The 27,432-nt window shown below is 48.8% G+C and overlaps 7 protein-coding genes across 7 annotated transcripts; 3 read left to right on the top strand and 4 right to left on the bottom strand.

Annotated features, from left to right (window-relative positions):
- Window positions 1-1,992: 1,992 nt before the first annotated feature.
- Window positions 1,993-2,310, top strand: STEHIDRAFT_65771 (uncharacterized protein; the record flags this gene model as incomplete). Its single annotated transcript, XM_007308694.1, has 1 exon — window positions 1,993-2,310. A coding segment is annotated over one exon (318 nt), but the record flags the coding sequence as incomplete, so codon positions are not given.
- A 636-nt stretch (window positions 2,311-2,946) lies between these two features.
- Window positions 2,947-5,188, bottom strand: STEHIDRAFT_65657 (cytochrome P450; the record flags this gene model as incomplete). Its single annotated transcript, XM_007308683.1, has 13 exons — window positions 2,947-3,028; window positions 3,088-3,216; window positions 3,279-3,398; window positions 3,461-3,542; window positions 3,601-3,623; window positions 3,695-3,861; window positions 3,978-4,097; window positions 4,152-4,258; window positions 4,310-4,394; window positions 4,443-4,506; window positions 4,560-4,732; window positions 4,786-4,934; window positions 4,990-5,188. The coding sequence occupies 13 exons, from the start codon at window positions 5,186-5,188 to the stop codon at window positions 2,947-2,949; spliced, it is 1,500 nt and encodes a 499-aa protein (XP_007308745.1).
- Window positions 5,189-6,081: 893 nt separating this feature from the next.
- STEHIDRAFT_114505 (cytochrome P450) lies at window positions 6,082-8,195 on the bottom strand (the record flags this gene model as incomplete). Its single annotated transcript, XM_007308724.1, has 11 exons — window positions 6,082-6,166; window positions 6,219-6,362; window positions 6,416-6,541; window positions 6,596-6,867; window positions 6,918-6,931; window positions 6,989-7,115; window positions 7,189-7,289; window positions 7,347-7,495; window positions 7,551-7,745; window positions 7,804-7,936; window positions 8,000-8,195. The coding sequence occupies 11 exons, from the start codon at window positions 8,193-8,195 to the stop codon at window positions 6,082-6,084; spliced, it is 1,542 nt and encodes a 513-aa protein (XP_007308786.1).
- Window positions 8,196-9,754: 1,559 nt separating this feature from the next.
- STEHIDRAFT_65799 (acetyl-CoA synthetase-like protein) lies at window positions 9,755-14,093 on the bottom strand (the record flags this gene model as incomplete). The annotated part of the gene is made up of 19 exons (XM_007308697.1): window positions 9,755-10,147; window positions 10,230-10,468; window positions 10,500-10,688; window positions 10,739-10,772; window positions 10,839-11,343; window positions 11,407-11,663; window positions 11,729-11,786; window positions 11,858-12,008; window positions 12,062-12,080; window positions 12,131-12,292; window positions 12,350-12,500; window positions 12,569-12,651; window positions 12,704-12,757; window positions 12,820-12,951; window positions 13,011-13,042; window positions 13,106-13,165; window positions 13,243-13,311; window positions 13,374-13,700; window positions 13,760-14,093. The coding sequence occupies 19 exons, from the start codon at window positions 14,091-14,093 to the stop codon at window positions 9,755-9,757; spliced, it is 3,249 nt and encodes a 1,082-aa protein (XP_007308759.1).
- Window positions 14,094-15,369: 1,276 nt separating this feature from the next.
- Window positions 15,370-16,947, top strand: STEHIDRAFT_134149 (alcohol dehydrogenase; the record flags this gene model as incomplete). The annotated part of the gene is made up of 10 exons (XM_007308725.1): window positions 15,370-15,418; window positions 15,473-15,633; window positions 15,693-15,715; window positions 15,774-15,856; window positions 15,916-16,020; window positions 16,079-16,125; window positions 16,191-16,396; window positions 16,452-16,524; window positions 16,584-16,634; window positions 16,714-16,947. 10 exons carry the CDS (start codon window positions 15,370-15,372, stop codon window positions 16,945-16,947), a joined length of 1,032 nt encoding a protein of 343 aa, XP_007308787.1.
- Window positions 16,948-17,596: 649 nt separating this feature from the next.
- STEHIDRAFT_161160 (alcohol oxidase) lies at window positions 17,597-20,531 on the bottom strand (the record flags this gene model as incomplete). Its single annotated transcript, XM_007308726.1, has 19 exons — window positions 17,597-17,632; window positions 17,694-17,815; window positions 17,881-17,913; window positions 17,968-17,986; window positions 18,062-18,083; window positions 18,143-18,266; window positions 18,334-18,400; window positions 18,468-18,491; window positions 18,547-18,829; window positions 18,884-18,932; window positions 18,984-19,038; window positions 19,094-19,396; window positions 19,454-19,591; window positions 19,643-19,729; window positions 19,783-20,032; window positions 20,092-20,188; window positions 20,249-20,331; window positions 20,390-20,457; window positions 20,514-20,531. The coding sequence occupies 19 exons, from the start codon at window positions 20,529-20,531 to the stop codon at window positions 17,597-17,599; spliced, it is 1,878 nt and encodes a 625-aa protein (XP_007308788.1).
- Window positions 20,532-23,212: 2,681 nt separating this feature from the next.
- On the top strand, window positions 23,213-26,884 carry STEHIDRAFT_161161 (uncharacterized protein; the record flags this gene model as incomplete). Its single annotated transcript, XM_007308727.1, has 15 exons — window positions 23,213-23,325; window positions 23,379-23,396; window positions 23,452-23,485; window positions 23,531-23,562; window positions 23,618-23,658; window positions 23,715-23,772; window positions 23,835-23,844; window positions 23,917-23,934; window positions 23,999-24,050; window positions 24,108-24,142; window positions 24,196-24,220; window positions 24,650-24,756; window positions 24,807-25,034; window positions 25,089-25,178; window positions 26,414-26,884. The coding sequence occupies 15 exons, from the start codon at window positions 23,213-23,215 to the stop codon at window positions 26,882-26,884; spliced, it is 1,332 nt and encodes a 443-aa protein (XP_007308789.1).
- Between the last annotated feature and the right edge of the window lie 548 nt (window positions 26,885-27,432).

The following is a 27,432-nucleotide window of genomic DNA, read 5'->3' on the forward strand; positions in this document are numbered from 1 at the left end:
AATTTTATGTAAGCCTTGCTGGTTCCTGACGACATCTGTCTTATGCTAACGGAGGTCCCATCCTGATGCGACGAATTTTGAGCGAAAAATCGCGTTTCGTCCGATCGGTAGTGCGACGAAAACGGCTTTTCGATGCTGATGTTCCATCCCGCTATGCGACGAAAATGTCTCTCGGGGACGCAAAAAATGGGGTAAAAACTTGGCAAACACGGCCAAAAACATGATTTGGGGAAATTCTTTGACGACCAGGGTTTGGGAAGGCCTTATGCGGCGCGATGTTCCATCCGACGTGCGACGGAAATGGCCAAAAATCCGATGTCCCATCCCTGATGCGACGAAAACACCCCCAAAATCGTGCGACGAAAACGACCGATTTTGGGGGTTTTTGGATGGGACCTCTGTCAGCATACGCAGGGGTCCTGCCTAACCCCGCCACAGGGTTTCTGCCCCTTTCGGTCGTCTCGATCTTTCTTCGCGCTTGCTCATGACTTCGACGTCCTCAATTCCTTGCACTCGTTATGACCTCCACTCCTGCGCTGCTTGAGTTCTATCAAAATGCTTGGGGTCACGAATGGCCTCGTCACAAAGGCAGAATCACAAAGGCCGAAGTTGGGCTCATCGCAGATCTTGATGCCGACGTCGTCTTCAATTGCGTCGCCGTCGACGATTACTTCGACTACGTTTGCTATGATGGATTAGGCACCCTGTCTAAAGTTGTTCGCTTGGCTGGTTTTAGTTCAAACTCCCAGACACGGAGTCCTGCTGACTGGGAGTTCGAAACTCACACATCACCTTTCAGCAGACCTGGTGCACCTCTCGCCATCTCTGAAGACGGCTTACCACGGCGGATGCAGATGCGGCCATCGCACAAAGTCGTTTCTGGCACAGCAGCCGGGCTCAAGAGCACCAATATCTCTGATTACTGGTATTGGATGCTGTCCGTCATCGATTTTCGGGGAGTTGACGGTGTTCTCGGCGACACAACGGGGAATATCTTCATCATGCAGACTATCATTGCAGACGATCACAGCAGTCCCGCTGATGGCATTCGGTGGATCTGGAGTGTCCTCGTAGCGGAAGTTCGGCATCGATGGTCGAACTTGGCACTTCGTCGTTGTTGCAGGCGAGAGAGCAGCCCCCGATCGGCTCGTGAAGAGGTTTTCGGAGGAGTTGGAGAGCTTGACCCTTGGTCTCTCTAGGTTATTCATGCTGGTATGGCGTCGTGTCTTTTGTCCTCGACGTCACCGGTGACTGTGCGGAGAGGCGTAAAAAATCCTATGCGCTCGTGATGAAGTGAGCTTATATTAAGAGGCACGTCGAGCAAGACGAAATTCATCCACAGAAAAGCTGAACACTGTTCTTCTACCCTCCTTGGTTTACTCCTCGAGCTACGGTAATCCTTTGGCGAAAATATTGGGAATTGACCTGATCCTGGGATCGATCACTTCCTCGGCCGCTTGCTCTCCATCTATCTCGGTCAGCATACCTGTGATGGTACCGCATGGGACCTAGTTTCTGTCGTTGGTCGGCATCCGTTCTTGCTATTATAAGACTTGAGTTCATCATCGAGTTTGGGTACTATTCGAAACATATTGAGACGAGGAGCAAAAAGCGCCTGTTTGAGGTTTTTTACCCTCTCTGTAATGTGGAGCATAGCGCGTACAAACGCGGCGAGATTTGTCGACTTTGATTGAAACTTGGGCCACAGTCTCGCGCCACGCACCTTACAAAGGGCATTCTTTAGCACTCGAGAACTCATCGATCTTTGTACAGAGTAATGCGGTTGTAACGCCATTATCAACAGACCTTCATGTCCGCCAACCGCGTCCGTTCCTATATTTTTACGGCGGTCTCAAGCTAATGGCTCCCTGGTCTGCACCTTGACTGTCAATAACTAGACTACTTCTTTGTTTAATTCTACGCTCTCTCCTACATCTGATATCTCCAATGACAACTGACCATCAATGTCTTCCATGTTCTATCTAGACCCACGTCAAATCACCGCGTGTCCTCGAATCCGCCTTCTCGATGGAATGCACCCTCTACGCTGCTCACGACATCCCATCACCTGCCACCGGCAAAGTCTCCACCACGCTCATTCTCGGACTCGTCAAATATATACACGTCAGGAAAGACGTGTTGACGGAGAATAAGACGGTGGATCCGGCGAAGTTCAGGGCGGTGGGAAGGTTAGGGGACGTTACTTATGCGAGGGTGGGCGAGGGGTTTAGGTTGGCGAGACCGCAGTGGGAGGAGGAGAAGGATAAGATAGAACAGAGTGGTGGGAAGGGATCGGGGCCGTCTTTGTGAGCGGAAGGATTCGAAGGCTCCACTATGGTAGGCATTTAGAAAGTTGAACCGTTATCCGACATTACAAAGCTGAGCGCTGACCGTTGATTGTGTTCATAGGTGTCCTTAACCACCATGCTGAGCCCTGTAAGTAATCTCCCTTAGAACGACGGCTCATAACGTCGGTTTCACCATTATCCACACAATTGTTCATGTTGTTTCAAGCATTTACGGTCGGCTTCCAGTGATCTACATACGATGGTATCCTCAGGCGTCATTTCGACGACCATGGCAGCTTTATGGTACTCTATCGAGCTGAGGACTAGCTCACCGACTCCTTTGCCAGCGGCAAGTTAACACTGCACGCAGTATGTACTGTAGTATGACTGCACTTCAATTCTTTGGAAGGGAGATAACTGACGAAGGTGAGGTTCTCACAGTCTTCGGATGCATTAAATACGGCTCTAGAGCTATAAAACCAAGGTCTGAACCCAATTAGGAGCCGTACTCGCCAAGACGCCACTTCACCGTCGCAACAAAAAATAAGTAACACATACGAGCAGCTCATGAGCAAGATCCAAAAACAATGCCACGAGGTTGAGTGAGAACAAGCTTCTGAGTAGTAGTATGGTTTCCAGTCTCCCAGTTCGGAGACAATTACTGACCCGTGCGCCGTTCAATGAGAGATGCTTTTGCAGGCGAGCGAGGCTTGATGTTACATTTGAACGGCTCTGGGTAACTATGCGCACGTGTCAGGCCAACGCTCGAGAACACGTATCAAAGAGTGTGATACAATACCTCACGAGAGATGGACCAAACTGGGGCACAAGTTCGCCTGGCGCAACTTCAGAGATATCGAAGACAGAGAGGATACCTGCAATGGCGGCGAAAAGCGAGTTCTCTGCAAGAGCCTTCCCCGGACAGACTCTAGAAGCAGACTTATTTGAGCCCAAACAAGTGTGACTAACGAAGCGGGAAGAGAGACAGACCTTCTACCGAATCCGAACACATACGTGAAAGGATCGGTGATCTCTTCGGAGGGGTCGAGGAAACGCTCTGGGATGAACATCGTTGGGTCATATTTCTCGTTCTGTTTCTGGGATATCGACCTGCATAGCTCACATTTAGGTTATCCAATAGATCAATTCAGTAGATAGAGGTCACAACTTACCATACATTCGGTAGTACGACAGTACCTTTCGGAATGAAATACCCTTCATAGAAATCGTCATGATCTGTGCGGCGAGCAATACCTGTTATTAAAACACAGAATTAGCCAGTATAAAGGTATGCATGGGATAGAAAATATACCTAGGGGTAAAGACGGGTGCCACCTGTCGCAGTGTCAAGCATGAACATTTCAATACTCTCGAGATGGGACTGAGAGAGAGAGAGAGAGAGAGACCTTAAGGTCTCCTTTATCACAAGGTTGACATAAGGCATCTGTGCTATGTCCGAGATCGCAGGCATCCTATCAGAGCCCACGATGTTGTCAACTTCGGCCTGAGCACGCTTTTGCTTCTCTGGATTCAGCGCCATGGCCATCATGAACGTCAATACAGTAGCATAAGTCTGAGAAAACCATCAGTCAATAGGAGTACTTGAAACAGACCATGAAGTAACTCACGGTTTCTCCTCCAGCTGTACCCCATGTTTGAATAAGCCACAATGAAGATGGATCATAACACTGACGCACCTCCGTACATAGAGCCTGTGGCCCACTTGACGCGACTCTCAAAAAGTTGTGCATTGTCATCAGAAAGGGCGAGAAGATCTTGAGTTAAGGACGGTGCTGCTGCTCCTTGAGACTAAAGGTTGATCATTCAGCGAGACAGCACACTGACAGTAGGTGAGCCCGTTACCATATCTTGCTTCACATGTTCAAATGGCTTTGTGACGAGGTGTTCGATCATGGCTCTCCCGTGGGCAGCCTCTCTTTGGAAAGGAACCCAAGACGGAAGCCACTTCACTGTTATTATCTGTCAGCATAGAAAGCTAATTGAAGCGAAGACCATCGTACTCCAAGGCAACAAATCACAAAGAAAAGCACCAGGAACCATTGCGTCGCTAATGATGTGCATAGTTTCCTCCGCTTGTGTCACATACTAGAAACTATCAGAACGACAGAAAACGAGGAATAGACTGGCACCCACCTCATTATCTGCGACGTCGATGGGCAGACCATATGTCACGGATAAAATGATTCTTTCAGCGTATCTGCAGACAACTCGTCAGCGGATAACTCTGTCGTAAGCGCAAGGAACACTCACAAGCGAACATGATCGAAGAATTTCTCCGGCGTGTTGAGCATGTCAAGCAGCATTATCGACGCAAGGTCCTCTTGTGTCGTGTGATACTTCTTCACCACGGTGGCATTGAGCCCCACATGTGCAAGTCTCCGCTGCTCTCTCCACTCCCTGCCGTACGGCAACATGGTCATGCTCTACTTAGGGACTCAATGAACCATTCATTCAGAAAGTTCCAGATGCGCCGCACCTGATCCAGGCCCATCAGCCCGCCCAGTACAGCCAAAACAGGACGGTGAGAGTAGTTATCGCCTCTCTTGTCGAAAAGATCGTTTATGACGCTCAGTTTGTTGAGAACCAAAACGCTGCGTCCGAGTCCATGGAAGAAAATCAGGTCACCTAAGGCAGCGCTATGTTAGCGCTACCTTCCGCATTCAGAAGAAAGCTCGTTTACCGAATTGATTGTGGAGCTTTGCAAACAGATTCCATGCTCCTCTCCGAGGGATAGTGAGGATATTGCCCACGATAGGTCTCGACGGCGGCCCAGACGGAGTTCGACGTCCCTCGGATTGTCTCCAATTATAGACGAGAGCCAGCAGAGGAGAAGCAAGAGCAGCGATGGCAAGCCACGGCACCGATGGAACGAAATTCATGAGGAAAAAAAGGAGGTAGAACCAGCAGGGATTCAAGTGACACCAGAGTTTGGATACGGAGTAGACCCGGAGAGCAAGGAAGACTGAGCGCGTTCAAGTACAGTCTCGTACCATATATGCATTTCGCGGAAAGTGGGGCTCCATGATGATGTGTTCCATCATGATCAAAAACGGAGGGGAGATGCGACTGGCCGCTCAGTGAGAACGACCACGCCCACCTCGGGTTTCCCGAAATAGATATGCAATCGTTCGGCGGCAGCCGTCCTCTACACACGTTCGCTGGGGCGACTTGGGAGCTACTGTACAATGGAGAAATCGTGTTCCTTGCTCTACTTCCATCGATCTAAAGCGCTAGTCCACTTCAGGCGTGATTGTGTACCCTGTCTGATACCTACCCTTTGTGTCGCAATTGACTGGTGGAACAACCTGCCGTAAATGCTTAGTGATGTACAGTACTTACTGCTATAAGCTTCCCGCGCAACCCATTCACTAAATGCAAAGAAAAAGTTATCCGCATACGTAGGTATGCTTATCGACATCGATATGAGGATTATGATGTCACTGTGGCCGAAGTCATATGCATGATTGTTTCATCTGGTGTGGCGTAGTGCGTGATTTCGCCTCGCGCACCAGAGTGATCCAGCGAACCCCACAGTAAAGCAATTCTGCATATCAGTGGCAGAAATCTGCTTCTATCACTAGCATTTCACGAGCGTGAATCGCAAACCTTGAGTCTAGAACTGTTTCACATTGTATTGATGAAAATCTCTGAAGATGCTGAGTTTGCTTTTTGAGCCATACGCGCGCAGCGCTAGCAGATACTGTATCTATTTAGCACGGTAAGTATTGCCACACCCAAAATTACGGCTACGGACTATCCAAAAATCCGTCTCTTAAATATCATCGTTCATAGCTTCCAACATGGATAGCAATGCCGGCGACCGAGGTTTGATACAACACGGGAATGCTTTGGGCCGGCTGGAGAACATGTAAGTTAAACCGCTAGGCACTAGTAGAGGAACAAGCTTACCTAACTACAGATGTTTCGTACTCGATCTCCGGCTCCATAACCGTGCCATCGTCGTTAACGACCTTCGAGATGTTGTAGGCAGAAAGTACGCATGCAAATGTAAGCCACATGGTCTCAAATGCGAACCAGCGTCCCGGACACGCGCTGTGGCATATTTCAGTGACAACATTGCAAGAGTGTATTTAAAGGGCACGAACCGTCTTCCATAACCAAATATCTGGCGTGGAATCGGGTTCAGACCTTGCGCACCGGTTTGCTGCTCATACCGCTCAGGTTTGAAGACAGAGGGTTCCGGATACACGTCCGGATCGTGCAAAATTGACCTAAGCACATTTTCAGCAAACGAATCACAGAAAGATTGGAGCTAAAAGGCACACCAGGTATTGGGTAAGATCGTGGTTCCCTTCGAAATTGCATAACCCTCATAAACAACATCTTCTGTGGAGAGGTGGGCCATGGCAAGAGGGGCAGCTGGTTGCCATCTGGCGCACTCCCAGATGATGTTGTCGATGAATGGAAGTATATTTCGGTCAGAGAAATTGGGTATTCTGTCTCGACCTACGACGCTATCTATCTCAGCTTGAGCCCTTCGCTGCACTTCGGGGTGGAGTAACATCGCCAAGAAGAACGTCATGATGCTCGCCGAAGTCTAGGAATATGTTCAGCTACTGGCCATAGGAAAATTGAGTTCGCCGTTACCGTGTCAACTCCGGCTACAAAGATTGGAAGGTAAGGTTCGCACTATTTTCATATTACAACAAATAACACACCTGCATAGCATATGCCTGCTACGTTTCTGATGACTTGCTCGTCTACCATGTGGTGTCCACCTGAGCCTGAGAACGGACGAGCTTCGAGCTCTTTGGTAATGATGCAAGATGTGGCAGTACCAGATGCCTATGGGGGTGAAGATAAGCCTGAGTGGTCCACAAAATTATTAGTCAAAGTGGCTCGCCATTTTTTTCCTTACCATCAAGTAAGGTTCATTGATCATTGCCAGCGTCGCCTTCCGCCACTCTGCAGCGTCTCGTTTGAAATGTGCCCCAGGCATCCACTCTGGAATATGTTTTACTATAGCAAAATGTTAGTCAAGCGTGATACAGCATAAGTCCTACGGATGAAACTTACAGATAGGAACGAGCTCGACCATGTAGGCTCCATGAAGAACAACTCTTCCGATTGCAAGGATAGCATCTTCGGCCAACGAAACGTAGTAATCGTTCGCGTCCCGAACTTCATGGCCATATGCAATCTGCATGATGTTGGACGTGATGCTCCTGCTCCGTTATTAGAGTATGTAAACCGGAGAATGAATGATAGGTAGTTACGCACTGGTGTATCTCGGAGCTTGGGTCGGTCATCTCGGTTCTCTTCGAAAGTGCTCGAAGGAGCTTATACGCCTCCTTGACTTGCATATGCCGAAACTGAGCAACTTCTTGCGCATTCATATGTCTATTGAACATTGCGCGATGCTCTTGTAGACGCTTCCCGTAGCGCATCCCAGTTATATCCCAATCCCACCCCATACTGAACGGCGATCAGTTGTCAGAGCTTTGAGGAGAATGTAATAACAGCGAACACATACAGTTCCTTCGACATTATGAAGTGAGGCCTGCAAGAGAAGACGCTACTCTGATTGTCCAGGAGATCGTGTGTCGCTTTCGCGGAATTCAAGACAAGGATCTTTCTTCCAAATATTGTGAAGTAAACGAGGTCGCCTAGAACGTTCAACAATTGACTCAATCCATGGCAAATATTGAAGTGGTGGATGTCGGACGTACCATATGTGTTTTTCCACTGAGCGTAGGTCAGCCATGGTGTAGTCTTCGGAAGGAAACTTGCTCCAAACCATGAGATACGAGGCCCAGGAGGGGTTGGAAGACGCGACGTCCCTCCTGGTCTAAACCGAAGCACCAAAAGCACGAGAATACATAACACGCCACAGGCAAACGTCACGAAGAGACTGGAGGTGCCCATTCTTGTTCTCGAATAGCTCACGCACGTCAAAGATAAAGTGTCTCAGTCTCTTCTTAACTGGCTTTATCGAGCACCATCTCACCACCGCCTCTACTATGATGGCATCGTATGCCATGTCTGTGTGTACTGCGGGCACTTGCAGTTTCCGGGGTCTGAGTTTCAAATCCTCGTCCACAGCATCTGCTTCCCTTTCGAAGAAGCTGATGCAGATATTCATCACGCGCTCGACTTCCGTATTCTCGAACAAAAAGCTCGCGGTCATGCATCGAAAAAGAGGCTCATTAGTCCCATCCTAGTCCCGAGAATTATCCAGGATAGAACCTTGTATTATGCGAATGAAGAAGTAGTTCACCCTCACACGCACAGATACTGTACCTCCCAGACGTTAGGCGACGTCCGGTGTCCCAAGGGGCCCATCGCCCCCGCCAATTTTGCGCGGGTCTCCCGCCAAAGGGGGGTTCCCACGTTATGTAAGCGTCGTCTAACTGCTGGGACGTACAGTACCATTTCCAAGCGGTTCCCGCTCCACAGCATTTGAGGAGTGCATTAACCGCATATGATTTCGGGAACAACTCATACGACAGAAAACAGAAGTTCTGATTCTGATATATCAACAAGTTTTCCGTACAGCGGCATGATGCACCCCCTGTAAAACGATACAGATAGATCATCTGAAGTATTTATGCTGCCGTCCTAAGATAAGTGAACGCTGATGGTGCCTCATTCCCATGTTTCAGAATGCAGACATGGACACACTGAGCTATTTTACTGCCCGAAAGCAGCAGGTGCATCTTTCCTAGTGATTGATCAACAGTGGGCCGGTCTAACCCAGCGCAGTCTCGGAGCTCGCTCACCGTCATTCCGCGGCGCAATCCAGTTAGAGTATCACTGATATAACGCCGCAAAGATGTCTGCGTGAATATTCTATGAATCATCAATCGCTGCGATAGCGAGTCACGATCCTCGAGCCACAGAGAGTGGACAGCCGCACGTCACACGTCGTCACTTTGGGTAAACAGAAGCACTGGCAATGTGTAATCGGGCAATACTGTATATTTCCCACCAGAATTTTAAACATTGCTTTATTCATTTTCGGGTCGGTAGACTATCTCCCTGCTGGAGGTTCCGTTCACCGGTCATGGTGGAGTGGGGGGCGAACTTCTGGTCGGAGATATGCGTATCATGAGCCTCGAGGGGGGGGGCATGCTTTCGATAGCAGGAATATATGAACGAAAAGAAAAATACCAAGCACATACCATACTGATATAGCGCAGTGGAGCCCATGTGATTAAGATGAAGAAGAAGGGGCCTCAATATTGGTCTTGAGCGAACTGAGCGCAACCGCCATCAACACATACAAACAATGACTTCGCAAGACTGAGGGTGCCACATTGGTGGCACCAACCACTTTGAAGCCTGAGCCTTATTTATCCGCACCAGTATAGAACCATACTAGTGCATATGTATGTCGCATCAAGTTCACCGGTACTTGTGGTCAGCGTCGAAGTTCCAAGCTGTGCTGATCTAACAAGGTGGCACACAATACACCAGAAGTACGTCTACGTAGTCAAAAACCCGCTAAATCTCCAGTATTTTATCCATCTTCGGACATCCTCCGCACAAAGCACCTCCGCTCCTCGCAATGACGGCGATATATTCTCCGCCTTTTCCGTGCTAATCGCCCCAGACACTTCGTAGCGCTTGAAGTAGTCGACCAACGACGCCGCAGGACCACTCACGATCTCGGCCTTCTTGGATTGAGACGGGACAATTAACTTCGACACCCATTCCTCAAACGGTATAATCGGCAATCCCAAGCACTGCGAAACAGTGTTGCTGAAGACGCTCCATGGGACGGGACGGGAGTGCACAAGGTGAAGCACCGATTCTTGCGACCCGAGCATTTCAATAATCGAAGCGGCAGCGAAATCCACCGGAATCCACGAGATCATCTACAAGCATTAAATAACGATTGAGAATCCGTATCACCGCGATTCGTCCTCAAGGTCGGGGCGAGTACAAGGGTTGACTGACCTCATCGTTATGTGGCACCGCACCGAGACCCTGAGAAACCCGAAGCATGGCCGGCACCCACTCTTTCTCGTTCCATCTCCCAGACTTGCTACTACCGCAGAGCTGTCCGATGCGGACAATGTTGACTTTATGTCTGGATCTGTAGGATTTCATTGCGCGCCAAAGAATGTTCTCTGCGACCCATTTGCTTTCGGCATATCCTGTGGCCAGGTTTGTCGTCGGATCGAGCAAAGGAAGTTCTGGATGTGGTGAACCAGGTACGTCTAGAACCAACACAGATATAAGCGTCGAGGATGTACCACAAAGCGCGGAATGACACACTTGGGAGAACGGAGATAGAGCTTGTGAACATGAATGAAGGCTGGCGCACGCAAGCCATTGCGAAATCAACGAGGTTGCGGACGCCACGGATCAGTGGTTCGAAGGAGGAGAGTTTCAAGTTGAAGTCCACCCGCCAGGCTAACAAGGACCTTCAGTGATATATGTTAAGGAGATTGAAGGAGACTGACCACAGTGAATGATAGAATTGACGCCCTCCTTCAACTGCAGAGGGATTCAAACGGTGTGAACCCTTCGGAGTAATGATAGTGGGAGAGATTGACGGCTTACCTCTTGATATATATCTTCCTCCAAACCCAGCCGAGCGCAAGAGAGATCTGCGACGAGAAACCGGAGTCTATTGGTGTCTAGCAACGCAATGTCGAGCCCCCACGCCTCAAATGCTCTACGTTGGTGCTGCTCAAGGTCTGCGTGAGACGTGCGTCCTCGGTTCAGGGCGTACACATATGATATCGATGGATTTGACATGAGCTGTGCCAGAAGATGACTACCCAGGCACCCAGTGGAGCCAGTCAGAAGGACAACATCATGAAGCCCTTCGGGTTCAAGTCCTTGGGTATATTTTACAAGCATATCCTCTAGCTGGCGTGGGTTCTTCTTTGCGTCAGAAGAGGGCTCCAGTGCATCAGGGCGACCCGACTGGTGAAGGAAGGTCGCTAAGGAAGAGATGGTCGGGTATCTGTAGACAACATCCGAAAGAAGTGAAAGTGATGGGCGGTCGATCGATCGATGTAATGCGTGTGATATGCTGTTCCGGATATACCTCGCCTGAAGACTGTTTGAAAGTGTGGCTCAACATCCAGACGGTATGCGGCAAGCGATGAGAAGGCGGGGTTACCTGTCACATCCATGCTGGAAGAAGTCATCCTCGTCTGCCAGCTTCTGGTTCATCACTCGTTGGAGGGTGGTGCGGATCAGAGAGGTCATCCCTTCCTTTGTCTCAAGCGGGACAGGTAAGTCCATGACTAGGCAGCTAGTGAAGTACTCGTATAGAGCGTCAATTTCATCCTTATACGCCACTAAGATGGTGTGGCGCCGGGGCGCACCCTTGGGCGTATACCCAAATGGTTTGTCGAAAGTGGCAAACAAGACCATCTAGCATGTACAAGCAGTTAGTAGGAAAAATATATAATGCCGGATGGGCAAATATCAGGGCGTACTTCTTTCAACACCCTCGAATGCTGCGGAGCTATCTCGTTAACATTTTCCACCGATGGCCTGCAAAGCGGGGCCATTACCATGTAAGCCGTGCAAGTTGATAAATACTTAGTAGATGAATATACACGCACCAGATAAGGTTCCTAAGGTGAGCCAGCTGGCTCTCATCCCCACTCTGGACGATAAACTCCTTTTTTAGCTGTATTAATACGCCGTTTTGGAGTCGTCCGTGACCGAACATGATGGCGGACTCGATGTGAGGATCGTGCACAAGAACATCCTCTACATAAGTGTAGTCAGAAATAATCCAAGGCTACAGGGCGACAGCTTCACACCTAAGGGGCCCGGATTTGTCTACGGGTTGTGTTAGCCAACCATCGCTTTCGGTATAATAAAAACCATACCTTCTCTCCGTTACTTAACGGTATTATATGATCTGCACGACCAAACATCCTCCATAGTGTAGCATCATGAGGATGCCGTTCCAGCAGGTCCCCAGTGCGATAGTTTGCACGCCCATCGCTCGACTTGGAGTTAAGAATGTTAGGGCAAAATTTTGGCGTGTGCTTATGAAACGCACAGAAGACCTCAGTTGTAACAAACTGAAGGCACGAAATGCGGACACGTACAATGACAGTGGCTTCATAGACACCCGGAAGACCCTCCTGAGGCAGCATCTCTACCTCGAGATGTGGCGAGATCCGGAAGTATTCCCACTCATCGACCGCAGGAATTTCGGCGGGAATGAACATATTAAAAGTTCCTATCTCGCTCCTATATCAACGCCGAACGGCATCATCCATCAGTAAAAAGTTGACCATATAGTATATTGCTGAACTTACGTTCCGTATGATGAGAACAACGCCACGCCCATATCAGCTAGTTGGTCACCTATGCTTTTGTTCAACGGCGCTCCTCCGAAGACCTTATTTGACAGTGAGAAGCGCAAGTAGTAAGCAAAAAATACGGACACTTACAATGGCGGTAAGTCTTTGCAATGCTGGAAGCCTCTCCGGGTCCTGGAACCACGACTGAATGCCGTACCATCAGCACCGTAAATGGAGAAAAATGTGGAGGTCTACGAAATACTTACCTCTATGAACGACGGAACACAGAAAAGAATATCACTGTCGGTAGCGACGATCCCTTCGAAATAGTTCTCCGCGGTAGGTGCGATGGGCGGAATGGAGGGTTTGAAGATGCCGAGGATTAACCCGGTCGTGACCTTGGAATACGATCGCATCAGGCTTGCTAAAAATAAGTCAAACACAGTGGGAAATGCACCGGCCAAACGATACTGGAAAATCCCATAGTATCTATTGAGACGATGATGTGAGTCTGTTTGTCGCGTGAACCGTAAGACAAAACCTGGGACCTACGGAAAAGCGGGACGACATGCATAGCGATAACGGCTCCGCATAAGTTTACTTGCCCATGAGCTGCAGCATATGAGAAATACAACACGTGTGAGTACGAGGATGTCATTTCAAGGAGAAATTTATCGTTGAGCGCGCACAGGGGATGGTACTATACTGGAGGAACGTTCTATGGGTGATAGGTACTAAAGAGGGTAGAGCAGAGGATCCTGAAAATAGCAAGCGATGAGCAACGAAATTCCCTGACCGGGGAGAAAGAACTAAGACTGACCAGAGGTATGACAAAAGATGGCGATTTTGTCTAAGTTCGAGTTGACGAGTTCAGGCTCGTCCTCGTCGGGGATGTGGGCGGTATCCCACAAGTCATCGAGGTGTAGCATAGGCAGTAATTCAACGCTGATACCATCCTGTGAGAGAATCCCGATGGCATCACCCGCAAGGCGTTGCATGGCGGGATCAGAGGAAGCGAAGAGCTGAATGATGTGTCCAGTCTTGATGAGATGGGCGACGGTGGACGCAGGAATTCGAGTAGATATAGGGAAAGGGACAAAGCCGAGACACATTATACCGACGATCGTACAGAAGAAAGTGATCGTGTCTGCAACGAGTCCAGTAAGCTTGAAGTAAAAAAAGGATTGGAGAAGTCGTCCGTCTTACCTGTGGAAGCAAGAATGCCAATGGTCGGGCCCTGGGCAAGACGTCTCTGCGGGCCTTGGAGGTCGTATCTCCTCTTTGCAGATATGAAATGAGCGTTGATAATGGTCATGGCTCTCTTGACCAAGCGCCATATGTCGAGATAGGACACAGTCACCCTACTGGCCTCATCGTTCGCATAAACGAACAAAGGGTGGTTTGGGTTGTGTACGGCATGATGCTTGAACATCTCTGGGATTGTTAATGTGCCATCCATCGGCGGTGGACTGAAAGCTAGTGAAGTCCCGACGAATGCGTCTATGTGTGCTCGTGGAAGAGACAAATGTGCGATAGCCATCATGAGCTAGGATATGAAGTGAGGGCGGGAAAGAACTCTGAGTGCCGAAATATGGATGGGTCTGATGTCGACGCTCTTCAACAGAACAGTGAAGTCAATAGATACGTATTTGTCTCCGTATCAGTGCTGACGCGATGTGCTAGTCATCGGTTGACATGGGAAGGGAATGATGAAGGTCGTCCTTTCACCTGCAAATCAGCGTTTCACATTTAATCGTTCTCAGCCACTCATCTACGAGAGAGTAGCAGGGGGTATGGTACCGTGTCAACCCAAAGTTCAAGCCCGTGTGGCGGACCTTTCTAATCATGCGTATGCACAAACATTGTAGCAAGGATCTCTGTAATGGAGGCCAGAGCCCCTGATGGAGGTTCTGTTCATCAAAATGAGCGGGGGACGAACTTCGGTTGGAAGTAGTACAGTAGTCTCCGTCCTAGTAAGCGCACTAAAGGCACCTTGCGGGTATGTCAAGATTGTATTTGCCTTCCCACAAAGGCACCAGCCTATACCTTTCAGAAGCGTGTTCAGATTTCTGCACCACAGTGCATCGCCCTGCCAGCGCGATGAGATGCGATGGAGTTTACGGTCTATTTCCCTAATGCCGGGATGATCATTCCAATCTTTAGGGGACCATGCCCTTCCCGATGCTCTCCTCAAATATCTCACACAGATTATGCACTGCTATAAATCACCCCTGGAAGCTGGAAGTCCTGATCTACACCTGAATAGACGCTTCTTCAAGTTTGAGCATCTTTCCGTGTAGCTCGAGCTAGCTCTCTTTGGAATCTCCGAGGCATTGGTTGTGAGATGTAAAAGTGAGACACGCCACCGACCTTGTGTCATGAATCAGAAGAAGTCACAGACAGGGAGAAGACACCCAGAGTGTTCAAACGGGATCCCAAAGAGTTGACTGGCACTTTCAGCACCGACATCGCAGCGGAGTTCGAAATAACATCCGGCATCTCACGAAAGGATTCTTGCGGCTGTACGGCACAGGTCGACCAGATTCTTTACTAGTACATACTCCGGATCCAGTCATATTGCTGGCGGATTCCCGAATCTTGTGAATCTTGCTATTCCTGAAGTTCGACTGGAATGGAACCCGCAATATCATCCAGCCCTCTCTCAGCGCCTGATGAGATGGATTTGGCCGCTTCGCACGACTGACTTCTCAGCGCTTCGAGGTGGCCGCAGTATAGGTAGCACTGTCACTCGACTAGGACCACTCCAAACCTCACCATCCGCACTTCGCTCCTCATCCTCTTCGCTTCAACCTAGTATGCCTTCCGTCAGAAACTCCCGCATTATATTCAACGAAGTCCCCAATGGTTCGGATTCGCTTTCACTCAGCTGGCATGTTGAAACTCATGTCCTCCTAACAGACTTCCCAGTCCCCGGGAAAACCGTCGTCTACGATGAATCGCCACAGATTGACATCGACAATATCCCCCTCAATGGCAAAGTCTTGGTCAAGACATTGGTCCTTTCAATCGATCCGTACTTGAGGAATCGTTTGAGGCCCGCAGATGTCCCGGGTTACTTGGTACGTCTTCCGTCGTACATCAACACCGTGAGGCTCTTCCCAACTCTCCGCGCCCACAGCCCGCCTTTGCCCTGGGTGAACCGTCAGTCATGCTCGTTTCTCACATATGACGGCGATATTTACGATTTATACCAATCAAGCCTCCTCAACTTCGCTGTCGGTGTCGTCGTTCGCTCTGAGAAACCCGACTGGCAGCCCGGCGATCTCATGTACGGGGCATGGGGTATGTTGCGCGTATTTCCGGCTAAATGCTAAGCTTGGCGTGGTTGACTCTATTTTTAGGTTTCCAGGAGTACAGCATCGTGGAACACCACTTCATGTTTAGGAAAATACCTCGCGACGAAGGCATTCCGTTGACACAATACGTAGGAGTTATTGGAATGCCTGGTACGTGACGCCGTATTTTAAGTCTGTCACACGATTGATTTGTAAATATTCGATTCAGGCAAAACTGCGTACTCTGGCTGGAAAGAGTTCTCCAAAGCCAAAAAGGTGAGCTCATACTTGCACAGTTGAATGATTGTCATACGTGATATTGAGCGAATGGAACGATGTAGGGTGAGACTGCGTTCGTGAGTGGCGCTTCTGGCGCCGTCGGGAGCTTCGTCGTCCAGCTTGCCAAACTCGATGGCCTCAAAGTGATCGCCTGCGCTGGTTCAGACGACAAGTGCGACTTCGTTCGCAGCTTGGGCGCCGACGTCGTATTCAACTACAAAAAGGAAAGCACCGAGCAGGTTCTGAAGAAGCACGGTCCCATCGATATGTAAGCAGCCACTGTTCCGTCGTCGAGTCATTGCTAATGACACAGGGGCTCACAGATTCTGGGACAATGTCGGCGGCGAAACGCTTGACTTGGCCCTGGCTGCCTGTAGGTCGAAGGGTCGACTTATCGTCAGTTGTTCTGTCTATTTTTTTTGCTCTGCATTCACCTACTTACCTCCCCGCAACAGGAATGTGGCCTCATCTCGCAATACAACGACCCGGACCCTTACCGCCTGAAGGTACGCTATTTATGCACTTATAGAATCTGTCCCCGCTCGTCTCGTCGTCTATGATAAAGTCTTACCCGCATTTTTACAGAACCATATCATGATCTTTGAGAAGTCGCTGACTTGCGTCGGCTTCCTGGTTCACACCATCGAAGGCTCATACTCTGAGCAGTTTTACAAGGAGATCCCTGTGCTCGTGAAGGAGGGCAAGTTCGGTTTTAAGGAGGATATTTCCTACGGCTGGGAGAGTATCGGAGATGCGATTGTTAGCGTCCAGCGTGCGACGATCACGGGGAAGAAGGTGGTGGTGGTGGCGAAGGAGTAAGAAGTCTTCTGGCCCGACTATCTTCGGAGGACGAAAGAACTGTTTGTACTGTTGTTGGTGTCTGTTCCGTTTTCTCAAATATGTACTCTCTTGGACTTTGACGGATATGAAAACCTTATGCAGTGAATGACCTTTTCTCGTATGAGCCGTTGACGCGGCGCGCCACATCCAGTTTCAGTGGAAATTCCAACCATTAGGCGTCACTTTCGCAAATGGTGAACAGTTGAAACCTGGTCAATACCCCTAGTCAAGTTGAGACTTGCGATGTCACGTTGACGTAGCAATGATTTTTACGCGCAGCTCCTAGTAGATCAAGTGAATGTTCGCCATCATAGCACTTATATTGTCTAGACTATACTCAAATAAGGTGCATATTACCTTGGTCGCGTACACACACCATCTGTTGTCTCCAAGTTCTGGAAGAACACTGTCTCCTGAGAGTTATATTGAATACCAGTAAACGACTCAATGCTTTTAGAAGGAGTAAGCTGTCCATTGCCATGAAAACGCGGAAAGCATGTTCTGGGCAGTGGTCATCCAAGTACTGATTCAGATCATTGCGTTTACGAAATAAATTACAACATATAACAGAGCAAGAAGAAAGGAATATTTAGATTAAACATAAGCTGCACCAAGAATAATAAAGCCTCTAGAGGCTTGCTTCGCTCTGTATCATGTCCGCTGCCTGGTAGAAATATATTAGCCATCCCGACTCGTCCATCAACAGCACGGCGCATCACACCGACCTTTTCGCCAATTGCATACACGAGTGTTTGTGGGTGAGCAGCAAGATGTAATGGGATAATGCTCGCATCCACGACTCGCATGTTAGTCGTCCCATATATCTTGAGAGAAGAGTCGACAACGCCTAGATTATGTGCAGTGGCACATCAGTGGCACATCTGTAGACGAAAGGGCCAATAGCGGTTGTACCTCCCAGCTCCTGAGGGCCCATAGCAGCGGTACCTGACATAAAAGTCATAATATGTAACCGGAATTTTAATCAGATGGGCCACGCACCTATGAGATGGTCCCCGGGCTGAAAGATGAACAACAAAGATGTGAGCATTGTTACTCGCAAGCATGAGATCGATAGGTCGAGAACGATACTCACTGCCAAAGTATTTTTGATGTAACTAGGGTAGGTTTCAGTAAAAGGCAGACGAGACGAGAAAATATAGTACAATACACGTACTTAACAAGGTCAGAGTCGCTCTGAATGCCAGCCGGACTGGTTATGTTTTGCACAATGGAACTTAACGATGTCGTGTTTGCTAGGTTAATAATCAACCGAGCAGCGTGGAGAAGGGTTAAAGTATCTGTCAGGTGATCTCAGTGAGTTATAGACTGCCAAAATTACACCGCTGCTTATCACTTTCCACATACCGAAGTCTTTCTCAAGGTAATTCGCGGCTATCACGGGCTGAGCGAGCGACTGGCTTGAATTTATGTGCTGAGCAAAACGCAGTTAAGTAGGTTAGCGAAGCAAGGGTACAGAATTATAAGTAGATATGTGATACCACAGAGCCACGGCTCAAAGGGTGCTATTACGAGAGGATTTTAGCTAACCCGAGCGCACCCGACCAAGGATCACTTTACCTGTAGGCCCGCAAGTACCGTGATGTAACTCTCGTTGTTGTTTGGCGAAATGACGCCTTTTGCGAAGAGAATGGTTTCAACTTGGGGAACAGTCGTTTGGTTAATCCATTGGCGCTGAATATCGTATTCAGCGGCCAGGAACGGTGATGGAGATCCCTGCGAAGCAGAGTTAAGAAACGCGCTCTTCAGTGTATCCATTTGGTCCTCGTCCACGAAAGACTGGAAAGGAAAGTAGGCCAGAATAGAGTCACTAGCCGCAAGCCAGCCCGTTCGCGTTGCGCTACTGTTAATCGGATAATTGTCAGGCTTGGAAACGAGCGGGGAACGAGCTGCTTACTATTGAGCTGCTGCCTCCTTCGCAAAAGTAGCGTTGATCCGTAGCTCGTCTGCGTGAGAGTCAGAAAATCAAAGGACGAAAAAATGCACGGTATGCAAACCAAAAGTGAGACTCCCAGGCTTCAAAAGAAATTCGAGTGGTACAAAAAGGTGCTCCTGCATTGTTTTCTTCAGTATGCGAACAAGAATTGAACTATGTCGGTACACTCACTTGAAGATTTTCGCCGACTTGTGGAAGGTCTATCAGAGCAGCCACGCCTAGCGATTCAAGCAAGGTAGCATTCCCGATGCCTGTGCAAGAGTTGGAACAGCTGAGATTCTCTGAAACGTAGAGAAGGAAGTACGCCATACCCGATAGTTCCAACAGTTGCGGTGTTTGCACTGTACCGGCCGAGAGTAAAACCTCCCTTTTCACACTTGCTGTGAACGTTCCCGCGTCTGCGACAAACTGCACGCCTGACGCCTCGAGAAATCCAGGAGTAGAAGTGCTGTTTTGAAGAACGATTTTTGTCACCTAAGACGAGGAGGTAAGCCAGAAAAATAACGTGCGCCATTGGAGAATCGGACAAACTTGAGCATTCGTTAGAACATGCAAGTTGCCTCGTGAAGAAGCAGGGCAGTAATAGGCTGGAGCAGCGTAGGATCTTACTCCATTGGGCCGATCAACACTCAACCGAGAGTTGTAAATGCCAGTAGACGAGCCGTTATCCTATAGAACCGAATAAGAGGGGCATTTAAAAGCATGCGAACGAAGACATACTGGATCGGCGTTGGCGCTGATACCTATCGATTTGAATGAGTCCATGTAAGCAGGAACAACAGTCGGGTAAAGGTCATTGAAGGAGGCCTAGGAAGAAGACGCGTCAGGCATTTCACCAGTCGTCGAACCGATGGTCTTACGTTCACAGGCCCATTGAAGTCTTCGAAGAGCGTATCAAATGAGTGAGAAGACGTTTTGTTCCCAGACACGTCCGTAAAAGAGAAAGACTGGCTAGCATCGAGAGACGTAGACTTCTTGAAGTAAGGGATTAAGCCGTCCCAATTCCATTCGTTACTTGGAGAAAAGGTCTGTAATATGTCCAGCTCGTCTTTCGAGGGGCGATTCCATGCCATCAGATTGAGCCCAGAGGACCCGCCGAGCATTTTACCTCTATAGTGCGACTACATGTTAGTGCTAATAAGTGGGTATCAACGCAGTAGATACCATACCTAGGAACTGCAATCGTACGACCGTTGACGCTAGACTGAGGAGTGGTCTGGAAGTCCCAATCATACGCGGGGTTCCCGGTAGCGTTTCCAGAATTTGCTAAGGGGAGAGAACATGCTTTAGTTCCGAGAGTGATGATACAACACAATTCGTACATACCCGGAACATCAATCAGAGGGTCATTTTGATGGAAGACACCTCCTTCCAATACACCGACCACATAACTGGAATTCTCCGAGAGTCTGATAAAAGAATCCTGAGATATTTCTTAGGAAATCAGCGTGAGTGGAACCTGCTTACCTCGTTGCTACTGTGAGCCCTGCTGTTCCTCCACCTTGAGAACGGAATTGAGTAAAAGTATTCCAACTCTGCGTATCAAAACTATGAGAGAACGAACCGACGATAATGAAATCAAATTTTATACTCGAGAAGCGTATAGCATCGTCGGTAGATGTCGTCGCAGAAAGAGGTAGGCATTTTTTTGAGCTGGAAGCACCGCAGATCCTCAAGAAAAAGGAAAGAGAACATAATATGATGAACAGTCGTATAGTCCTCTCCTGAAAATACATAGCTGTAGGCGCTGGGTGGAGATCTCAGGTCCAAGAGAGGACTTTATAAGTTGATGAAGACAGTACGAGCTCTTCGTGCGGGTATTGTCATAGCGCTGCGGAATTGGGAAGCCGCACTCCACGGTATCACATCGAATGTCTCATGATGATGAGAAGAGCTGTGGCAGCGAAATGGCTAGATCGTATCACACGCAAGCGTTTCATGGAACAGATGACAGATAATCTGACGAGAGGTAAGCAGAACTTCAGCCTGAGGTATCACCTTCAATGATGATCGATAAAACTAAGACACATGCGAACTTGAAGACGGCTAGCTCCACTGACGTGCCCATATTATGATGTTGAAGCCTTGTCCCTCAGACTCTATCCGTGCTTCCAGAGATAGGACTGAGAGGCTGTGAGCTCTGAGATGGTACATTGTTCGGAGAATAGACCGTATCTGCGACCGTTTAAAACGGCTCTAAAACTGCGATCGGGCCAATCGTCGAGTCCCATTAGGCCTTAGCGAGGTCAAAAATTCACCCGCAGATACGGTCTAATACTAATGCTCGCAACAAAAAAGGCGAAATACATGGACTGTCGCACAGTCCTGCAGTCAGATCATCTTTCCGCGGGGAATGAGGTGGGGATAGAACGTGATTCAGATCCAATGGTCCATAATACGTACGGCAGCACAGGAATAGCAGAGCTAAGATTAAATGCGAGTACTTACGAGCGGAAGAGCTGACTGTACTTTTCTATAAAGATCTAAGCCCCTTGAGAGTTCGCGAGGAGCATCAACGCCGTAAGAAGATAACATCAGTGCTATTCCAGTCGTAATATCGTCCAAAGCTATACAGCGCGAGAATTTCGGTACCTGCGGTAACTTCGAAATCGCCGCTTGGGCCGCGCTGAGCGCTTCATGATGTGTACATGTTTGCTACCGAGGTCTGAAGTCACTCGGAAGAATAGAAAAAGTTGCATCCCTTCATCAAGATATGATGTAGGTCTCTCTACTAGCGTTAGCCTAGATGAGTAGTAGCCGATTGTTGTTTAGAGATCACTGTCCACAAGGATCCAAAAGGAAAGATGAGTTGGAACATCACTCCATCGAGGCACTCTTGTTCATGCGACGCTGGACATCTGCGGATACACTTACCTGTTGATGTCAAGCTCCTACTGCATATGGCCCATATAAAGATGTTTGAGCGCGGATGTAGTAGGCGGACCGTGGTAATGAGAGATGAGGGCAGGACGGCAGAGAACTTGGAGGACCGTGGAATTTGAAACTTCAAAGGGAGTGTTCTTTTTCGGATCCTCCGGGCTCCGGGCATTGACCGGCCGGTCCCGAGCCGTCCGACTTAGAAATACGATATACTTACTTTGTCGTGCTGACAATACCGTCAGTCTAAGCCTGTCAAAATGATCATCTTTTCAACCAACCAATTCACACCATACCGAATGCTCCATGGCTGTCCACGGGACGAAGGCGTTTTGTGAAGGAGCGATAGATTCCGTTTTCTTTTGCAAACGACTGTAGCATAATATAAGTTTAAAGCTCTCGATGGTAGCCACTCACGCTAACCTAACGTCTGTGTTGTACAAAACACTGGCTCGCAGAAGTATGTCATGCATGAACGAATGTTCAAAGTTGGCGCGGAAAGCTCATGTTAAACGAAAGTTCATCAGATAGTGAAGTTTCGTACAAAAAACTCCAAACCGAGTTGATTCTATGGAGTCTTCTCAGAGGCACAAACACGAGCCCCTTGTTTCAATTCTATCATGATGCGCAAGCGTCGTCAATATGAGCTATGTTTCACCGCACAAGGCACTTCGTTGCACGGTCAAAGTCCCTTGCTTCTTTGGCCGGGAATAAAGATGGTTTTCCAGTGCACAGAACATATTCTCGATCATGGGTGAGACCTTGCCTCATTTAGCTGCATTTCTGCGCGGAACTTTGACTTATCAAGGAGTGTACCAATCGTATGGCTCCGTTGTACTTCGATTGTCAGATGGGATCCATAAAGCTCGAAAACAGGGTACAGCTCGTATCTCGACTGATTTGTATGTTCTGTGGCGCACTCAACATCATGATTGTGATTTGTGGATGGTCCGCCATCTATGTTCAGCGTCACAGCACTCGATATTGAGTCTTAAGTTTCTCACTTTCTCACTTTTTCTCGAACTCAAACAGTCATCAATATAACGGGTATGTGAATATAAACCTAGGGTTCGCCACGGGTATTTTGGACCCGTACGGTACGGGTACGGGTTTGACCTTTGCAGACCTGCGATTATCAATTACCTTTTCAGCAATTTTTCGGGTGGTCTGCGGTCTTCCAGAGTCTCAAAAGCGGTATTTCAAATACCTTACAAGTCTTTGAGCATTTATTCAACAGTTCCATGAATAAATTGACGAAAACCCATGCATGAAAACCCGCGGTCTTCCGGGTAAAGGTTCAGCGGGTACAGATACGGTAGTCAGACCTGTACCTGCGGTTAGACCCGTGGCCAACCCTATATAAACCTCGCTACCTACGGTGATATGCCCCATCGCTTGTACGACCCACCTGCGATGTCTGCGCCACTCAACAACCCCGTTATTCTGGATCTTTCCGTTACCCAGGGCTCCATGCTCATTGGGGGTTTTGGGGCTCTTGTTCTTTGGGGAGCTAATGGTGTCCAGCTGTGAGGGATACCGTTCCTTTTTTCTAGCTGATATATATGCTGACAGCTCGCAGGTTCTTCTATCTCTGCGCGTGCGTGGTCATCGTGGAAGCCACACGATGCTCGTACTCATGTAATCATCAATAGTTACAGCTCGGATCCCCTCTCTCAGAAGCTATACGTGAGTGAGATCTTCAGATGGGTCAGACCAGGTGCTCATTTATAGGGATGGTTTGCACTGCAGGTTATCGGCGTTTGGTAAGCACCCTAACTTTATCCACACACGCTAAAATGACGATTCGTTTTCCGATAGGCTCGTCGACACTGCAAACAACATTGTTTTGCTACAAGGAGGTGCATGATGTTCGGGAGTTACATGTGGTCATACTCTGACCCAATTTTAAACGTAGTGTGGAATCCCCTTGTATCTCACTGGGGCGATTTGAACATCGTCGGCTCTTTAATCCCGTACGTTAAAACTCTTCCAAGCCGGTCCCAAATATAAAGCTGACTAGTGTCCTCGCCTACAGTGGGGAAATGGTCAGTTTCACACTTCCCCTAAATCTATCCTTGTCTGTCCTCACTGTATTGACAAGCTTTCTCTGCACTTAGAACCATGTTATCACCAATGTCAGCCTGGATTTACCACAGCACGAGCCGTATAGTTTCTCTAACAGCAATTGCCATTTATCAGGCCATAGTATCATACCTTGTCCAACTGTTCTTCATTCGCCGCATTTATAACCGTATGTCTTTCTCGACTCCTCCCACGACAGAGTATCACTGATTTGTTATACATACAGTCGGCGGTCAGAGGTGGCTCGCGCCCGTTGTCTTGGTAGGTGTAGGCTATCCCTCTGTTTCGGAATCGGCTGAACCTCGATGTTACAGTCTATCTTTGCGCTTGCTGCACTAGGTAAGCTATTTTTACCTGTCTTTCAACTGATGCCTAACATGTCCAACAGTGTTGATTATTCGTAAGCCTATATACACTTCCGCTGAGAGAAGATAATGAGGTCGATATCCCGCCGGTATCAGCATACCAAGTTCTAGGGTCTGTCTCACCCGAGAGTGGCTTACTTTTTCGTGTGTGTGCTGACATCCGAATTGTCTAGGTATCGGCACGATACATTGGTGTACCTCGGATCACGCGCGCCATTTGTCTGTTTTATTTCGTGTCACTGTTTGACCGCGCTAACTGGAGCACAGGCTCTTTCTATCGCTGTATGGTCGTGCTCACTCATTACCGACATTGGTATAAGTCTATCCATCATCGCCATTTTTCTCAGGAAAGGAATGCCGAAGTGGTCCGGGTAAGAATAACTTACTTCGTGCAGGATTCTAGTGCTCATTATGACCCCAAGCACCCGTCAAATGATATTGCGGCTGCTCATTGTGACCATCAACACCAATGCTTGGACGGCCCTTGCATCATTGATAGCGCTCCTCATGGTAAGTTCCTTGCTGTCTCGTTACGAACACCGAGTCTAACTCCTTGACAGATGGTAGGCAGCCGAACGACCTTCCTTTACTGCATCCCACAGATGACAATCTCGGGGCTGTACGTGGGATCACTTCTCGCAAATCTCAATGCGCGAGCGTACGTGAAGGATGGGCATGTCACCTGGAACGAGTTCACATCGGTATTCCCTGATGATTCCAACGTACCCTTGGGTGCCATTGGCGCTCAGCAAACCTCTGGCGGAAGAACCTATACCGCGGACATTGAGGTATGTGCGCTGTTTGTTGATCGGGAGTCATACGCTGACCTTGTTCGCATGTAGAGTGCGCGCGCGCATCAAATTGCCATTAACATCGAGACCTCTCGGATCACTAGGAGCGCTGGAGGATCCCAAGGAACTTTGGAAGACGACGTATGCATCCCACTTCTGTCCACTCGGGCCACACTAAAAGCGAGTTTATTGAACAGAAAGACAGGGCCGATTTGTGAGCCTCTGCTCATATCCATCTGTTCGTCGATACACAAGATACATTGTCTAGCTGGAAGGGCGAACAAAAATAACCAATATCGTTCTTCTCACCCTGTAGCCTCGTCATTCTTTCATTCTGGTTTTATAACATGTTTGCTCGAGGGAGATCTACCTGAACTGTGCTTCATTTCGCCTGGCCACAGGTGACAAAAACCCTGTTGAAGCAGAAATGAGCAAAAGTTCGGCGGCGAGTGCTCAGGGTTCAGGGGACAAATTGCATCGACCAGCAACATAAAGAGGGGAGACTCGCCACAAAATGGCGGCCAGGAATGATCAAGCTACGCTCTGCTTCACTCCGCAGGTAAAGTAGGTCTCAATAGTACTTGCTCCGCCGTGTGTGGGAACCTTTCTTCCCTGAAACCGATGCTGTCAACACATACGTCCATTTAGTTTCGCACATACTACGAACAGTCAGTGTGAGAATTACCTTTGCAGTCTTATTCCCCTCTCTGTTTGGTTGTTTTGATGTTTTGCCGTTCTTCGTCGATGTAAAGAGCGAGCATACTGCGCTTTGCACCGCTCGAAGTGCCGTCCCTCGATGAGACCCCCACACCTTCCGGAAGCAAATCACCATCACAAGAGTACGTCCGCAGTGAATAACAGTATGCAGAATAGGATAGCTACACACTAGCACTCGTAAAGAGGTTACGGTGTCGGGTGCTCATTGAGGTTCGCGCGCGATCGGTTGAAGTCATCGGAGTGAGTGAAATGGCGAGGTTCTGTTAGAGGACGCAACGGCTTTAATAACCCGGAGAGAAATCTGTAACAGTAAAAGACCATCCACATTGGAAGCAAAGGCAAAGTTGTGAATGTTACAAGGACGACTACAGACCGAGACGAAGAGACCAAGAAAGACGAGGGGCGTTCTGGGCAAGTCGTACTCAAAGCGCAAACCCATGTAGACCCTAACCCTGTCTAAGGGCTCTGCTGTGAGCGAGTACCTCATATTTCTCTTCCTCTGACGTCCTGCGGCCAGTGCGACCTAGCAATTGTGCTCACTTTCGTTGCTAGATTCGCCACCCTGGAACTGATATATCCGCTGTAGTTTTAGGCTGGTCGTTTGATTCACGTCGGCGAGTACATGTGACGCCACCTCTCCCACGCTTCTATATAAACAGCGACTGTTGGGGTTCCTCGTCATCTTCTTTACCAGAATGTCCCGTCCTCAGACTGTCTGTACGCCTCTGCCTCCGGCTCTCCATCGGCCTGCCAATGAGCCTCTCCCGCCATCGGATACTCCGCCTCAGCAGCCTAGTACTCCTCGTCTCTTTGTACCTAAGCCTCCGGATCCCTACGTCCAATTCGTCCTTGTCCCAACGTCATGTCTACCAGATATAACGCAGCCAGTTAAACTCGAGATTCGCCATGCGATACTCTGCTGGCACGTTACGATTGAATGTTTTCGGTATCTGGCCTGGTGTGTACTCAAGTTAGAGGGCAGCTACTGGATTGGTCGAGGTTCCTCCATCACCGATCGTAGCGATGACCACTACGAGGATAACGACCCGCTCGTTGAGGACGTGTACTACCAATTCAAACCAGATACGTCGTGTGAGTGGGACTTTGCTCATGCCGCTATCAAACTCTGAAAAATACCGTATGTATATGGCGACATGGCTCAGGAAATGAGCCAAGAGGCGCACTCTCACCACCATGAGCAAAACTGGCACGTCCAGGACGTAGTTCGTGGGCATCCCTGCGATTACGAGCACCCCTAGTTGACAAAGACACCACAGGGCTTCGTTATACACAGCCGACTTTGGGCAAAGATAAAGGATATCAGTAAGAGAGCATTACGTTCGAGAATCTGAGAGCGCCCGGTTTTCAGTAGGAATAAACCCACCGAGGTCGAGACGACAACTGCCGCATATGCGCCTGCACCACCGCACACTCTCATGACTTCTTTCGCCACTGGTGTAACCGGGCCACCTGAGACATCCGAGTCCGAGGCGGCACATTCATTGAAATCAGCGAGATGTTGAAGATCCGGCCCAGACCCATCGCGATCGACTCGTTGTCTTTGTCCTTCACGATCAGGTTCATTTCGTCCGAGTCTAAGGGTATGGAACGAAATGTCAAATTCAGTAAAAGTTAGTCACGTTGAGGTAGAGGCTGACGAAGTAACAAAGAATGACAG

Source organism: Stereum hirsutum (genome assembly GCF_000264905.1).
Source record: "Stereum hirsutum FP-91666 SS1 unplaced genomic scaffold STEHIscaffold_16, whole genome shotgun sequence".
Lineage (NCBI taxonomy): Eukaryota > Fungi > Basidiomycota > Agaricomycetes > Russulales > Stereaceae > Stereum > Stereum hirsutum.